This window comes from Vicugna pacos, chromosome 16, assembly GCF_048564905.1.
Source record: "Vicugna pacos chromosome 16, VicPac4, whole genome shotgun sequence".
In the NCBI taxonomy this organism is placed as follows: Eukaryota; Metazoa; Chordata; class Mammalia; order Artiodactyla; family Camelidae; genus Vicugna; species Vicugna pacos.
Window position 1 is genome coordinate 7,258,295 of NC_133002.1, and position 14,544 is coordinate 7,272,838.

The 14,544-nt window shown below is 57.6% G+C and overlaps 1 protein-coding gene across 4 annotated transcripts in view; it reads right to left on the minus strand.

Moving 5' to 3' along the window:
* Nucleotides 1-14,544, minus strand: part of SPNS2 (SPNS lysolipid transporter 2, sphingosine-1-phosphate) — a 34,587-nt gene that overhangs the window by 15,752 nt on the left and 4,291 nt on the right. For 3 of the 4 annotated variants that reach the window (XR_012060209.1, XM_072940357.1, XM_072940358.1), the window contains exons 2-3: nt 5,689-5,754; nt 4,751-4,861 (exon numbers count right to left, since the gene is read on the minus strand). Coding sequence is in view for 3 of the 4 variants with exons in the window: in XM_072940357.1 (XP_072796458.1) it covers nt 4,751-4,861; nt 5,689-5,754 (177 nt within the window). In the remaining variant the exon portion in view is untranslated. The remainder of the gene's footprint in view (nt 1-4,750; nt 4,862-5,688; nt 5,755-14,544) is intronic. The other variant, XM_072940359.1, reaches the window with a different exon arrangement.

A 14,544-nucleotide genomic window follows, 5' to 3' on the forward strand; every position in this document is an offset into this window, starting at 1 on the left:
CAGCTGGGGCCACTGACAGGTGGAGGAACTTGCCAAAGATGACACAGCAACCCTCCTAACCCTGGACTCCCTTGTCCCTAAGTGCCTGCCCCTTGGGGACAAAGGAGTCCAAAGTCAGGAGGGAGACACAATCCATCTTTACGGCCCTGCCCTCTGCTCAGGGGAGACAAGAGAAAGGACCTCTCCCGGGCCTCAGGGATGTCACAGGCCAGCAGAGAGGCCTGAACACAACCAGGTAGGGACAGGAGGAAAAACATTCTGGCAGAAGGTTCCAGCACAGACAAAGGCCTGGACATGTGAACCTTGTCCCAGGTTGGGGCGCAGAGGCTTCTCCAGCCAGCAAGCAGCTCTGCTGAAAATAAAGACCAGCTGGGGCTGGAAGCTTCCCGGGCCCACCAGCCCCAGCCCCTAGTCTTTGTTTATTTGAGGAGAGCTTTCTGGGCAGACTGGCTGCCCCTCCCCTGGTCTCGGTAGGGCCAGCTTTCCCAACACGAGGACATCCTGTGGTTGGGGTGTGGGGAGGCCCTCAATCAGCTCACGTATGCTGAGCCCACAGGTCTGGGACAATGGAGCAGCAGGCAAGGAGCCAGGGCACGGGGGCAGGGCCGCAGAGGACAGTGTGGGAGGAGTCAGAGCCCCTGGCTCAATCAGGAGAAGCTGGGTCTGAGCCTCCTCTGTAAGACTGGCGATGCCCCCTCCCCACAGGGCCAGCAGGAGGTCGTCACGGAGACAGGGCGTGGACAGCATACCTAAGGCGCAGTCCACTTCTCGTGGTGATCCCAGGGCTCAGCAGGCCGGCTGAAGGCCTTCTCCCTGTGGGCCCGCTGAGGAGGCCAGAGCCCAAAGCTCTGAATAACCCCACTGGAAGTTCTGTACCCTGGCAGGCAGCCCCAGGACCCAGCCACCCACCCCCAGCCCCCCAGGGCTGCAGAAATGGTGGTCCCAACGCAGGAGTGGGTGAGGTCTGTGCTGGGGGAGCCCCAGGCTCCCACACTGTGGCCTTGGAGCTCACGTCCTGCCCCACCTCGGCATGGGCTGAACCAGGGCTATTTTTACAAAGTCTAGATCCGGCCGATCTGTTATTTGGAGAAGACTCGCCATCCGCCACATCCTGTGGGCAGGGAGGGTACTCAAGCAGGCATAGGGTGGGCAGGGGTCCGGCTCTGCCCGAGTACACTGTCTGCCCAGAGGATGTGGAGGAGGGCAGCCCAGGCCAGCCAAGACGAGAGGAAAGACCCAGGAATGCCTGGCTTCATCAATGCCTGGAAGCCCACCACGCTCAGACTTCCTGCAGGAAGAATGGCAAACATTCCTCCACTCAGGATATAAACTCTACGTTGGCCACTCAGGCTTCAGGGAGAGAGGTTCTTGGGCCTCCTTCCTGACAGGAGGGCCCTGGGGGGAGAGCCACAGGGGCTGCCCAGCTTTGCCTTCAGAACTCGGGTCTTTGCCAAAGAGGAAGGATGAGGGAGCGAGGCCAGAAGGAGACTCAGCCCCAGAGCAAAGGCGTCGTCTGGTTTCAGTCTGAGCTGGCTCTTCCTCTGTCCCCTCTCCCCGCTCCCCATCCTGGCACTTCCTCGAGATGCCACGAACCCCAGCCCTGAGTGGCCTTCCAACTTCCTCTGCCATCCATTCCCACATTTGGCCCCAGAGTGAACCTCCTGCTGCACACATCTTACAAGGACCTGCCCTGCTCCGAAAACTTCTCTGGCTCCCCACTTCCTCAAGACAAAATCCAGATGCCTTTCACCATCAAACTCTGCTGTCCAGCCTCCTCCCCTTCCACTCTCCCCACACTCCTGCCCACAACTGACAAAACACATATCAGAGCCAGCAATGCCACAACCTCCACTCTCACTGCCCCCTTCCCCAGAGTTGCATTTATGCTGATTTCCTCAGATCCAGCTTCTAATTTGCTTATTTTCTCTTTAACTGGGTCTAATCTACTTGTTAACTTGGCTAATTATTACATTTTTTTTACTTTAACACTATATTTTTCACTTCTGGAATCTCGATCTTTTAAACATCTCCCTGTCCTTTTTTTCTTTTTTTAATAATGTGCTATTCCTGTCTTATAAACTCTACTCTTTCTTTACAGTTTTGAATGTTAAGCATAAAGTCCCTTCAAATGAGTCTATTCTCTGCAATTCTTCAGAAGTTGGTTTCTCCATTTCCTGGGCTGGTGGACTGTCTCCCACAAAAGTAGGAGCAAAAGTGTGAGAGCACACTCATTTTGAACTTGGGTTTGTCTTCAGTGGGACTTGTCGTCTGTGTCCCGTGCCAGCCCCGGGTCATGAAGGCTTCCCTAAAGAGCAGTTTGGGATTTGCCTCCACTGGGGTCCCTCCCTGCAGAAGTGGTGGAATTCCCAGGTCTGTACACAGCAGGGGCTGGACTAGGCTCCCCGCACAAAATCAGAGCCAGGAAGGAGACGTCCTTTCACGGGTGGGAAAACTTCCCACTGGCCTGGGGACACAGCTTGAAATCAGGAAACTTACCCTGGGCTCTGGGTGGAAACTGAATCACCCCTGCAATACAGAGCAAAGAAATCTCCAAGCCCTGAAACTAGGCCAGACTTGTCATACTTTGATGAACCTGGGTGATGGCTATACGTAAATGTGTTATACTAGTCTATGTTTTACATGTATTTACATTTTTTCAGGATAAAAACGTTTACATTAAGAATACTGTAACAAGCTTCTAAGACACACACTGGGCCCCGCCTGCCTGCAGTATCAGCTCCCACCCCTGTGTTTGAGTTCAACTCTTTCCTTCTGGCACCTGGAAATTTCCCTGCTAGCTTTAGCTTTCAAACTCAACTCTGTCATTTAATTATGTTTTCTTGGCATATTTTATCCAGCTTGGAGGGGGGAAAAACATCTGACAAACTAACAAGCTGACTGGAACTCCTTTTTCCTGAACAAACTCCAACTCATCCTTCAAAGCCCCACTTAAATGTCCCCTCCTCGGGGACGTCTTCTTCACCTGCTACCAGGCACAGCTAGGCGCACATTCACTACTACCACCGCCACCACCCTGCCCTGCGTTCCCATAGTCCCCCAGGGTGGGGACTGGATACATCTACTCCTATAGTAAAAGATGTCCAGGGGGAAGGTATAGCTCAGGTGGTAGAGCGCATGCTTAGTATGCACAAGGTCCAGGGTTCAATCCCCCAGTACCTCCTCCAAGGGTAAATAAACCTAATTACCCTCCCCCTGCCCCCTCTCCTCCCCCCAAAAAAACAAACAAAAGGAGTACACCTGAGCGCCGGGACAGAGTCCATGGCAGAGCCCAGTACAGGGTCTGCCAAGCAGTGGGTTTGGCAGCAAGACCCAAGAGCTGTAATTCTGCCCTGGGCTCTCACAGAGGCCGAGCTACGGCCACTGCAGGGACCTCAGGGGCCAACTCAGAACTAGCAGCCACCTGCGGGGGGCTGCCGAAATCAGGCTCTTCCCAAGCCAGCTTTCAGGCTCTCGTCCCAAGCAGGGGCAGGCCCAGGCCGAACCCTCAACCGCCCCCAACCCTGCCTCCGGGCCCAGCAGCCCCTGGTGCCCACAAATAAGCAGGCAGGCAACCCAGCTCTCAGCCCTGGCCCTTTGATCTGGGCAAGCAGCAACACCTGGCTGGCGCCCTCCCCCTGGCTCCGACCTTATCAGGGCTTGGGGAAGAGACAGGTGCCTGGGGCCCGGGCCAATTAGGTGATTTACTTGGTAGCCCGCTGAGTCACATCCTGGTCAAGCTCGCCTGGTTTCTTGGCTCATTTGGCCAAAGGGGCAAGGACACTCCAGGGAGCCATCCCAGCTGTGTCCGGGGTAGGCGGCAGGGTGAGGGCCGTAGGGTCATGACTAGAGGGTCTCGGAGACTCACCACGGCTCAGAGGCACCCACCCTGAAAACACTGAGACACCAGACACTCAGGTGCCTGGGATGAGCCTCCCCAATCCAGTGACCATCGGTGCCCAATTCCAGGCCAAGAGAACCGCATACACAGAAATCCCAACATCCGGCCTGCTGCTCTCACCAAGGGACCTTAAGCAAGTCATTTCCTCTCTCGTGACCCACCTGGAAAGGGAAGCTGATCAGAGAGAGCTTGTAGGAGGAAGAATCAAACAAGATGATGCTGTGGTGATTTGGCCACCTCAGGCCAGGTCGCCAGGGAGAAGTAGGGACTTCTGGGACTTCTCTCTTAGCCAAGAAGGACAAAACTGTGGCGGTGCTATGACCCTCGCGGCCCTCTCACTGTCTCCCTGGGCGGCTGCACTGGCCTTGACCTCAGTCAGTGGGGGCTGAATGGAGGAGGCTGGGGCAGACCAGTCAGCAACACTAAGACCAGGAGAGGGATGAGGCTTGGGCTGGGTCACCAGTGACTCAGGGGCCACGGAGGGAGGGGGCTCGACAGCCACTCTCCCTCCTGCCTTTCCCTCACCAGCTCGCTCGGCAGCCTGCTCCTTCCCACGTGCCCTCTGGGCTTGAACTCTGTCTCCCCACTTTAAGTGCTGGTCACTATATTGCATGGAGCCCAGGTGGATGGAGGAATCTGTTCCAGGCCCCAGGGCAGGATGACTTGGTCTGACCCAGGCCGGGGAGGCCAAGCAAGGGTGGAGGAGCCAGTGGAGGGGCTTGGGCTTGAGGTGACGTCTGCAGGGGCAGGGACCTGGCCACACTTAGGAGGCACTGGACCCCACAGCCTTGCCTCAGTCTTACCTCGGTAGTTCTCACATATTAGGACCGAACCCTGGAGCTATCATCTCACCTCTGTGAGTCCTGAAGACCCCTTCTGGGAAATGAGGACGGTGCTGAGTCTGGCTGAGTGGCTGTGGCCACCGGTCGTGGAGGGCTGGCACTGTGCATTCTGGAATGCCACCTAGACAGGTCAGGCAGGTTCCTAGGCAGAGCCAGCTCACTCCACCCCTCCCTCCCCGGAGAGACCGGGAGGGGAAGGGGTTCAGACTGGAATGCAGACCCTGTGGACCTTCTCCCCTACATCTAACCAGGCTTCACAGCCAGATGGACATGAGGACAAAGGGGAATCAGGGCCAAGGGAATTAGCCACACGGCAAGGTCAGGCAGGAGACAGGACCAGCCCTGTCTGGCTCTGAATCTCTGCCCAGGCCTGAGGTCCTGCTGAGGGCACGGCCAGCACGGCCAGCATGGCCTCAGCCAGTGGGAAAATCAGGGAGCCAGGAGCTCAGGTCCCAGGGCCATGTAGCAGGCAGGGCAGGGACAAGGTTGACGTGGACCCTGGAGGTAGGGGCAGATAACTGCATAATCACCTGCCAGCTGCCCTGGCCCGGATGGGGCTTGGGCCCTGCCTCCCCACCAGTCGCAAGGCTGGGGCCCCGGGGGAGAGGGGCCGAGGCCCTCAGATCCAGGTCTTGTCTGGGACCCAGGTCCTCAGGCTCCTGCCCTGAGTTTGCGGACCAGGTGGCATTTCCAGCTTTGGCATCTACAAGGTGATTCCCATTCTTGCGTATCACCCACAGCCCCTCAGGGCAGGTGTTGTTTGTTTTGTTTTACAAGAATAGAAGCACAGGCTCAAGAAGTGGTGCCTTCTGTGAGTGGCAACAGCGGGATTTGGACACAAGGCCCATGCTCTTTCCAGCGAGTCAGGACCTGAGAGAAGGCGAGCAGGAGCCCCCCACACCAGCAGGTGGAGACCACATGGGGGCCAGGGCGGGAGGGGGGCCTCACCTGACTGCAGCAAGCCGGCGCCACGGTCCTTGACCCCAAAGTGCTGCTGGATGTCCAGAAGGACGCCTGGGAGGAGAAGGCAGAGGGTGCTCACTGGCACTGTCTGATGCCTGGGTGCCGCCATCCCCCCGACCCCACCTACGTGACCCCCAGTCCCAGCCCTAGACCAGCTCTCTTTTCACCTTATAGGGCCCAGCCTGGCCCCATCTTGAGAACTCCACCCTGCCCAGTTTAGCCAGGCCACTGGGGACCCTGGAGGCCAAGCTTCCACCCGGCCCCCACCGGGGCTCCCGTGCTCACCCGGGGAATAGGACCCCACCCCCTCACTCAGCCAATTCAGGGTTAGGGGGTGTCCAAGGCACAGAGAGGCAAGGTTCCTCCCAGGTCCCTCAGCCGGGTGGCACAGCCAAGCCTCCCACTGCCAGCCTGGACCTCTTGCCCACCTGGGGCCTAGCTCCAGACTAGGAGCTGGGACCCCAGACATGGACCCTGCCCTCAGGGGAGACCACACAGCCCACAGCCCAGGGAGTGTGTGGGCAGCCACTGAAAGCTGCAGGGAAGCCCTCTGGCTGAGGAGGGGCGGGGAGGACTCGCAGGCAACGCTCATACCTGCTCACACGCACGTGTGCACAGACCCACGCTCCCCCAGCTGTCCTCAGGAGTATAACCAGGACCCCAACTTTCCAACGCAGGAGCTGAGAGGCAGAGGGAGGCAGGTGGGCTCTGGGCCTGCCTTCTTGGGGGAAGGGGAGCCCTTGAGGCCACGTCTGCCCTTCTCCCAGCTTCCAGCCACCTCTGCTACCTCATCAGGGCTTTATATACCAAAAGGCGGCGGCAGCCAGAACAACTGGAAACTATGGGCAGCTGTGGACAGACCGAGCCATGGCTGTATGGAGGCCAGCAACCAGGGCTCCTGGTTGAGTAAGCACAACCCCCAGCCCCGCAGGCCCAGGGCCCCCGCCTCCACTTATCTCTGAGAACAGCAGGAGGCCGGGCCACAGGCCAGAGCCCCCCTGACCACTGCACGTCTGCACTGAGAAGGGCTGGGGAGAAAAGAGACAGGGGCTGCCCCAGGAGCTCCCCATGGAGGGGTCAGAGGAAGGACCGGGCTCCTGCCTTTGGGGGACTCCCAGAACTATTCCACGTGATGAGGGTGACGTCAGCCTTTAAAATGTCGATGGTCTGCATTATTGAGAATTAAGCGCTTTACTAGTTTACCCCTACTAAAGCATCGTCCCACAGGATAGGTGAGGAAACTGAGGCACAGAAGGTTAAGTCACATGTTCAGAGTCACACAACAGGGAAATGGGTGAAATTGGAATCTCCAGACAGTGCAAGGGTCCCATCTGCTGGCTGGGGCTGGGGGAATGGGGGCTGGGGGGAGTGGAGTACCCCTGTGCCCCTACTCGAGACCCAGGGCTGGGATGCTGAGGGATTTCCTGGGCTGCAGGGTCAGCCCGGCTGGTGTTCTAGCAGCCTGACAGCCCAGAGAAGCTGGTCTCCTCCTTGTTAATACCCAGAGTGGATTCACCCTAATTACCCATAATGAAGAGACTGTGCAAGACCCAGTTAATGACTTAATAACTAGGGCGGTCTGTGACCTTGCCTTGAAGGCAGAAGCCAGGGGCCAGTCCTGGCGCTGTGGATGGCAGGGCCACCAAGTGGGACCTCCGAGGTGCCCTGACCCGGCCTCAGAGGCCCCGAGTCCCATCAGGGCCTGTGGGTGGCATGGCTGGACCTGACCTTGGGGAGCCACCCACACTCACCTCCCAGCCCCACAGCCCATTCCCGGTCCTGAGCGAGGGCTCTGTAGCCTCCTGATCTGACCACATCCCTCTCGTATAATCACCATCACCTGTGACTTCCCATGCTCAGGGGAGGAGCCAGGCCCTTCACCAGGCCATGAAGTTCAGCCCCGCCAACCCCGCCCCCCAGCCTCACTTCTCAGGAATCACCCCTCCACCCCATTCTCCAGCCACCCTAAACTACTCATGGCCCCCCAACTACATACCCTCCCTCTCCTGACTTTGGCACAGTTTTGTTGGCTGAACTAATTCCTGCCATCTCTCTAAGACTAGTTTAGATGCCTCCTTTTCCGGGAAGTCTTCCCTGATCTCTCTCCATCCCACTACCCTCAATAAGTTAGTTGCCCCCACTCCCCCCGTCCATCCTTGTTTTAGCATTTGTCACACTAGGACTAGTTAGCTCTACAGAAAAGACACAGAAGGATGTGGATATAAGCTCCTTGGACCCACTGTGCCTGGGAGCTAAGAGCTGCTAGTTGCTGGTTCCTGCTAAGTTCCAGCCACCATGTGAGGCTCTACAGATGGTACTTCTATCCCTGCTATCCATGCTGATCTATGACTATCATCCCATCTTACATGTGAGGAGACCCAGGTTCCAAGAAATAAAATAACTGTTCATGCAGCACATAAGATGTCAGAGGTGAGATTTGAAATCAGGTCTATTGCCAAAAACCAAGCTGTTCTTCTACTGCAGCACCTCTGTGTGGTCCCCTCTAGACCCTCAGCCTGGGGTCTGGCACACAACTAGCCCACAGTGACTTTGTGGAGTGGATATATAAGCAAAGATGGGAGAGGCTTGCCTCATCCACTACTAGACCATGAACCCCTTGAGAGCTGGGACCATGGCCAGTCATCTCCAGAACCCAGGACAGGGACTGTCACAATTTAGGCATTGGGTAGACAGAAGGATGAGCAGAGTCAGGAGATGGTAGGAGGGTAAAACTCCGCCTGGGTCCTGCACTGCGGGTCCCCACCTACAGCCCAGAGGAGGGCATGGATCTGTGGTAACCACAGGGTCACTCTCTGGGAGGGAGGCCATATCAAAATGGTCATCATGAAGGTGGCAAGTGTCCACAGCAAATCGAAACACTCTTGCTTCCTCCCTGAGGCACATCCTAGCCATCTGACTAAAAGTACTCTCCCCACCATACTCCGAGGTCCAGCATTTGCCTCTGCCTCCAGGAAGCCTCCCTTGACTTCCTCTACTACACAGAGTTCCTGGTAAGGGGGAGGAATGGACATATCCAGATGGGCATCCAGGCTCCCCAGGAACTCCTGAACAGTCTAGATCCCAGGAAGCTTTGAATGCCCCCACCTCAGCACCTCAGAGCCTCAGACTTGGGTCCAAGGCCTGAGTTCCTGGCAGAAGGTCAGGGAAACCCTTCCAGGGAACAGGGGCTCATATAGGCCTTAAGATCCTAGGTCAGGCCCTGCCTGAGCCTTTCTGGGTTGCTTTTCCTCTCCGAGGCCTGGTAAAGGCCACAGCCACAGGCGAGTGAGACCCCACTGGCCGCCGGCACGGGGAGCGTGTGTCATAGCAGCTCGGCCGGGCGTCTCAGATTTTCCTCTGGGCTCCTGGCCGGCTTAGACCCACACACCCCCGCCCTTCTTCACCACAGCCTTATTTTTAGCCTCTTTCCTGGAGGCTGAGGTTTAGTGGGTCACAGGATGGGCCTCACGCCCAGGAGCAGCCTCCTATAGCTCAGACCAAGCCCACTCCACCAGCCCCACCAGCCCGGGGCAGGCAAGGTGGGGCTCCCACCCCACACGCAGCCCCCCGCATCCCACGGCCACAGATCCCAGTCCAGGCCTCTCCAGGCAGTCACCCCAAATCCACAGCCAGAATCGTCCTCTGCCCACAGGGGCCTCCTCCCTGGGCCAAGAAAACATTCTGGAAAAGCAAGAGCACCTGAATTTTCTTACCCATTGACCCTAATTACACCCCTGTCAAGCCTCCACGGGGCTTGCCTCTTGTCCCAGACCAGCTGGCCCTCCTGCCTTTCGGGGCTCTTGGCCTGGGTCAGCCGCTGGCTTGAGCTGTCCTGTCAGCATTTCCGTCACTTTTGTCCCCTATACGCCAGCCCACAGACATGCTCACCTCTCTCTCATCCTGGTGGTGAAAGCAATCCTTCTTTGTCCTCACTGCCAGCGGCTCTTTCTCACTCCCCCTACTTCACAGCTGAAGTCTTAAAAGAGTTCTCGCCCCTCCCCAACTCCATGTCCTCACCTCCATCACCCTCTGAAACCAATCACCTCATGGTGGTCCAACCCCACAGGCTCTCTCATCCCTCAGTGTCCCAGCTACCTGGATTCTGATTCCACGTCTCCACTCCCTGGTCCACTACCAGGCCGTGACACCCTCCTCGCCTCCCATGAATGGGCCCCAGCAATTCTCTCTCCACCACCTGTCCTCCTATCTGGGCTCCCTGCCTCCAGCCTCTCCCAGCCCATCCAGCATCCTTCCTGCAGCCTGGTCTCACAAACACTTGTCAACTACCTACTAAGTCCTGGGTTGGGGCTTCAGACGCCACAAGATAGTTTCTGGACTCAAGGAACTAAGGCCATGACCCAGTGGTTGCTCAACTCTGCTCGGGCTCAGAGGTGCCCAGGAGTTCTTCAGCATGCACTGGCCCAGGCCCCTGGGTCAGTACTACTGCTACCAACAACAACAATCATATGGGTATTAACACATATTGAGTGCTTACTACACGCCAGACACTGTTCTGAAAGTGTCACCTGTGTCAGTTCACTGAGTGTGGCTCCCCACTGCCACACAAATTAAGCCCAGACTTCTAGCATTTGCGGCCTCCAGATCTGCACAATCACCCTGTGCAGAGGCAGGAGCGAGGAATCTATTTACACATTGCCCAGGTAATTGGAAACCACTGGTCTGGATGGTCTGAGGCCCCCGTGACTTGTGCATTACAGCCCGCAGGTCTCCAAGCCTTGACTACACCTGTATCCTCTTCCTGGGCTGTTCCTTTCCCCCTGCTGAGATCCATCTCATCCAGGGTAGGCCACCTGGTTCCCAAGCTCACTCCCCCAAGCACAGTCATCATCACCCCATGTTCACCCTGCCTCTCTCAGAGCAGCAGGCAGCATAGCTGAATTCCCAAGAGCATGGGCTCCAGAGCCAGAGCATCTGGGTTCAAATCCTGGCTTTGCCACCTTCCCTGCTGTGTGACCTTAGGCAAGTTACTTAACCTCTCTGTGCCACTTTCCTCCTCTGTAACATAGATTATGGGAACTCCCACTTCTGTTCTTTTCTCCAAAATGGGGGCAGATGGCTAGAAGGACGGGGCCTAGGGATCTGAAAGGATGGGTGATGCCTGCCATTGGCTAGTCCCTCTTGGAGGGACCCTGGTCCCCCTGTGGAGGCCTCAGAGCTGGCTCACTCTGGAAGTCTCACTCCTGCTCCAATGCTGGGCTACAGCTCCCGCCCCAGTAATTATAGGGGCCTGAGGGCCTGGCTCTGCTGACCTGGCTCTGGATGGCTAAGGCTGGGAAACCACAGCCTGGCCCCGCCAGCACTTCCCCCCACCCCCCCGAGCCTAAGGGGATCAGCCAAGGCAGGGCTGTCAAGCTCACTCACGTCTACCTGCCTCAGAGCTTCCACAGGGCAAGATCCTGCCCCTGGCCCCCAGGGACAAGCCGAGTGGCCTCCAGGACCATCCGGCCCCCACTCGGAGCCCCAGGTTGCCCACTTGAGTGTGACATCCCTGCTGGGTCCATCCTAAGTCTTCATCACATTTGTTCTACATATGCCAACCCTCCTACCCCCATGTCAGCGCACAAACCTGGGTCATCAATGGCAGGACAACACAGTGGTCATCTCTGCAGGGACCGTGAGGATGGGACCCCCAGCCCCAAAGCCTCAACCCTCAGAGAGGCCCCACCCTGTCCCTAGAGAACCTAGATTCCAAACTCGTCCCCATAAAGAGGACCCCATAGCACCTCTCCCTGCCCAAGAGCCCTGACCGCAGACCCCATCAGTCCAAGAGTAGAACCACCCCAGAGCTCAGAGAGCCCTGCCCCCGCTCCCCACCAAGCCTCTCTGCCCGGAGTGGGCGGCAACAGGCAGCCGGGCCTCTGGCCTGTGGTTCTAGTCTATCATTTGGGGCCGGCTTTCCTGGAACCAGACTCGGCCTTAGCAATTTGGGGGCTTTGCACGGCCACTCCTTTCCCATCTCAGCCTCCCCAGCCCTATCCTGGCTCAGGGACTCCCAGGACCACCAGGGGCCGGAGACAAGGTGACCACACCCTTATCTGGACCCATGGAGGGCGTGGCCTATGTGGACACAGACCTACGATAAGGTGGGGGGTGTGGGGAGAAAGGGGGTGGAGAGAGATAAGAGACCTCAGATCAGCGTAGCTCAAGCCCACGAACCCTCAGCCTTCCCTCGTGTGCTGCTTCAGGGCCGAGGCGACCTGCTCCCACTTCTCAGATGGAAAATTGAGATTCAAAAGGTGAAAGAAACAAAGGCCACAGACAGAACCAGGCAGGAGCTAGGCTGAGCTGGCCTCCAAGCTCCCAGACCTGGCCTGTGCTCCCTGTCTTACCCCAAAAAAGGCCAGAAAGAGGCAGTTCTCAACATGCACACCAACCGCCCTCACATGGGTGTTGGAAACACTGTGACTGAGTAACACCCTCCCTCCCCAGGCACCATCCTTTACAGTTTCCAGAGCTTAATCGTGCTCCTTGCCACGTGGGACTCCATCTGGCAAGTCCATGCTGGGCAGAGAAAGGACCATGAAGACCCCATGGGGCTACCAGGTTGTGGGTGGGAAGGGGAGACCCCAGCAAGGTCTCCATGGAGGCAAAGAACAGAGGACAAGCAGGAGGCCAAGACCCCACCTCTAGCCTCCAAGCTCTGGCTACTGCATCCTTCTCACTTACTTCTTGCTGTGATGTATCTTACCTGAGACTCCTCTCACCAATCCCCCAACACCAGGAGAGGCCCAGGCCCGGAGCGGACCAGCATCCGGCTTCACATCTCCTCACAGAGTAACCTGAGGCCAGCCCTTCGCCTCCAGTGCCCTGTCTGCAGAATAGACCAGGCAAAGCCACCACAGTGCCCTCCTGCATGTACAGGAGCCATTCTGCCCAGTGTGGGGAAAGGAGGCCCCACGATCAAGGCTCCGGGCTGGACAGACAGGGACCATACGGACCACTGCCGCTACTTCCTTCCCGGAGACGCGAGGCCTGCAGCTTGTTGTGTGCACCGCTCAGGACCAAAGGGCAGCACCACGAAAGAAGCCCCAGCCTCGGCTACGGGCGCCTGGTCTTGTCCAGGGTTGTCCAAACCTACCAACACACCTTCAGCCCAGAAGGATGGGCTTTGGGTCAGGCAAGGCTGAGTCAACACAATTCTGCTACTCAGTTGGCCAACGAGGGCCAGGCTTGTGCCAGCTCCCCACACATATTGGGGCCACAGAGATGACCGGGCTCAGCCCCTTGAGGCTGCAGGGAGAAGCCACCCTACCTGGGAGTAGATGCAGTGATGGTGGGACAGGGAGCTGTTGAAAACCGGGAGTTAGGTGCCCAGCTCAGCCCAGAGAGTTGGGGAAAACTGCCTGGAAAGAGGGCAGAGGCACCACTGAGACCAACCAGGAGATACGAAAGATGGCTGCTATAGCAGCTGGGAACAGACCTGCTTATCCCGGGAAAGGCACGTGCAGGCAGAGCCGGGGGCCAGCAGACAAGAGTTCCTGAGACCAAGTCCTGTGCCCCATACAACCCTTGGGAGCAAGTCTCTGACCACAGAAAGAGAGGAACAGAATCATCAATCTTGGATTCAGGGCTCAGAGAGGATCAGGATCTGCCTCAGGTCACACAGCCATTCTGACAAAGCCAGGAGCAGGAAGCTCAGCCCAGGAGACATTCAGAGCCCAACAGGGAACCCAGCCCCAAGAGCCTGGGGAGCAAGACAGTGTCCTCTTTCCCGTCTTCTACCCTCAGGATTTCAGGCCCCCACACAAGGGCAGAAACAAAAGCCATTTCCTGTCTGGGGAAGGGACGCGGAACTCCTCCTCTCTGAGCAGCTCTGACGCAGGAGGCCTCGCTCTCAGACCAGCCTGCACCCTGCAGGCTGTGGCCCTCCTGCCCCATTCACAAAGTGGGAAACTAAGGCACAGGCTGGGCCAGTCACCGGTCCTAAGTTCCAGACTAAGGTAGTGAGTTTCAAGGCGCTTCTCTGACAGGTCAGCGGCACTGCCGAGGTGCTGGCAGAACCAGCCGAAAGATGCCTGAGGAGCAAGAAAGCAAGGAAATGGGCAGCTGGTGGTTAGTCACTGGGGTGCTGGCATTCCAGGCCGGCCTGCGGTGCACCTGGGCATGACCTACCAGACAGGCATTCTGGAATGTGGCCTTGGGACACCCCGCCCCGCAGACCTTACATGGTGCTGACCTGGCAGTGGCCAGGGCAGGGCCACTCCAGGGGCCAAAGCCACCTGAGGGGGCGGGGTGGGAGCGGTGTTGATATCCTTATCCACAAAGATAGCCACGGAGTTTGGGGCTTGACTTGGCTTCTACGCACCCGCTGACATTGTAAAAGGCCCTGGGCCTCCGTTTCCCCAGCTGTTAGCTCTAGATAGACTCAACCAAGCAGATAAAAAAAGAGCCAAGAGCCCGTGCCTGCAGCCCCTCCTGCCCCCAGCTCAGGTGTTTGGGGAAGGTCCCATTCCTGCCAGGCCTCTGTTCCGGGCTGGATCCCTGTACTCCTCTCTCCTTCTGGGTTTATGTTAGTGAGTGGTTGCCATGGATACCAGTCTCAGCTTCTTTGGCAGAAAAGGACTCCCCTAGGGTAGGGCTCTGCCTGTCCTCACCAGCCCCCTGCTCTGCCCAATTTCAAGTGCCTGGCTGGCCAGGGGGCTGGATCAAAGGAAAAGGCAATAGGTCTCAGGAAGGCAACAGGTGTCCCAGAGAAATTGAGGGAGGATCTCTGCTCTCAAATAGCCATTCACCAACCATGAACAGGGCCTGCGCCAGCTCTCTCTGGCTGGGCCTGGTTCCAGAGCAGAATGCTGCCACCTATACCCTCAGCTCGATTTC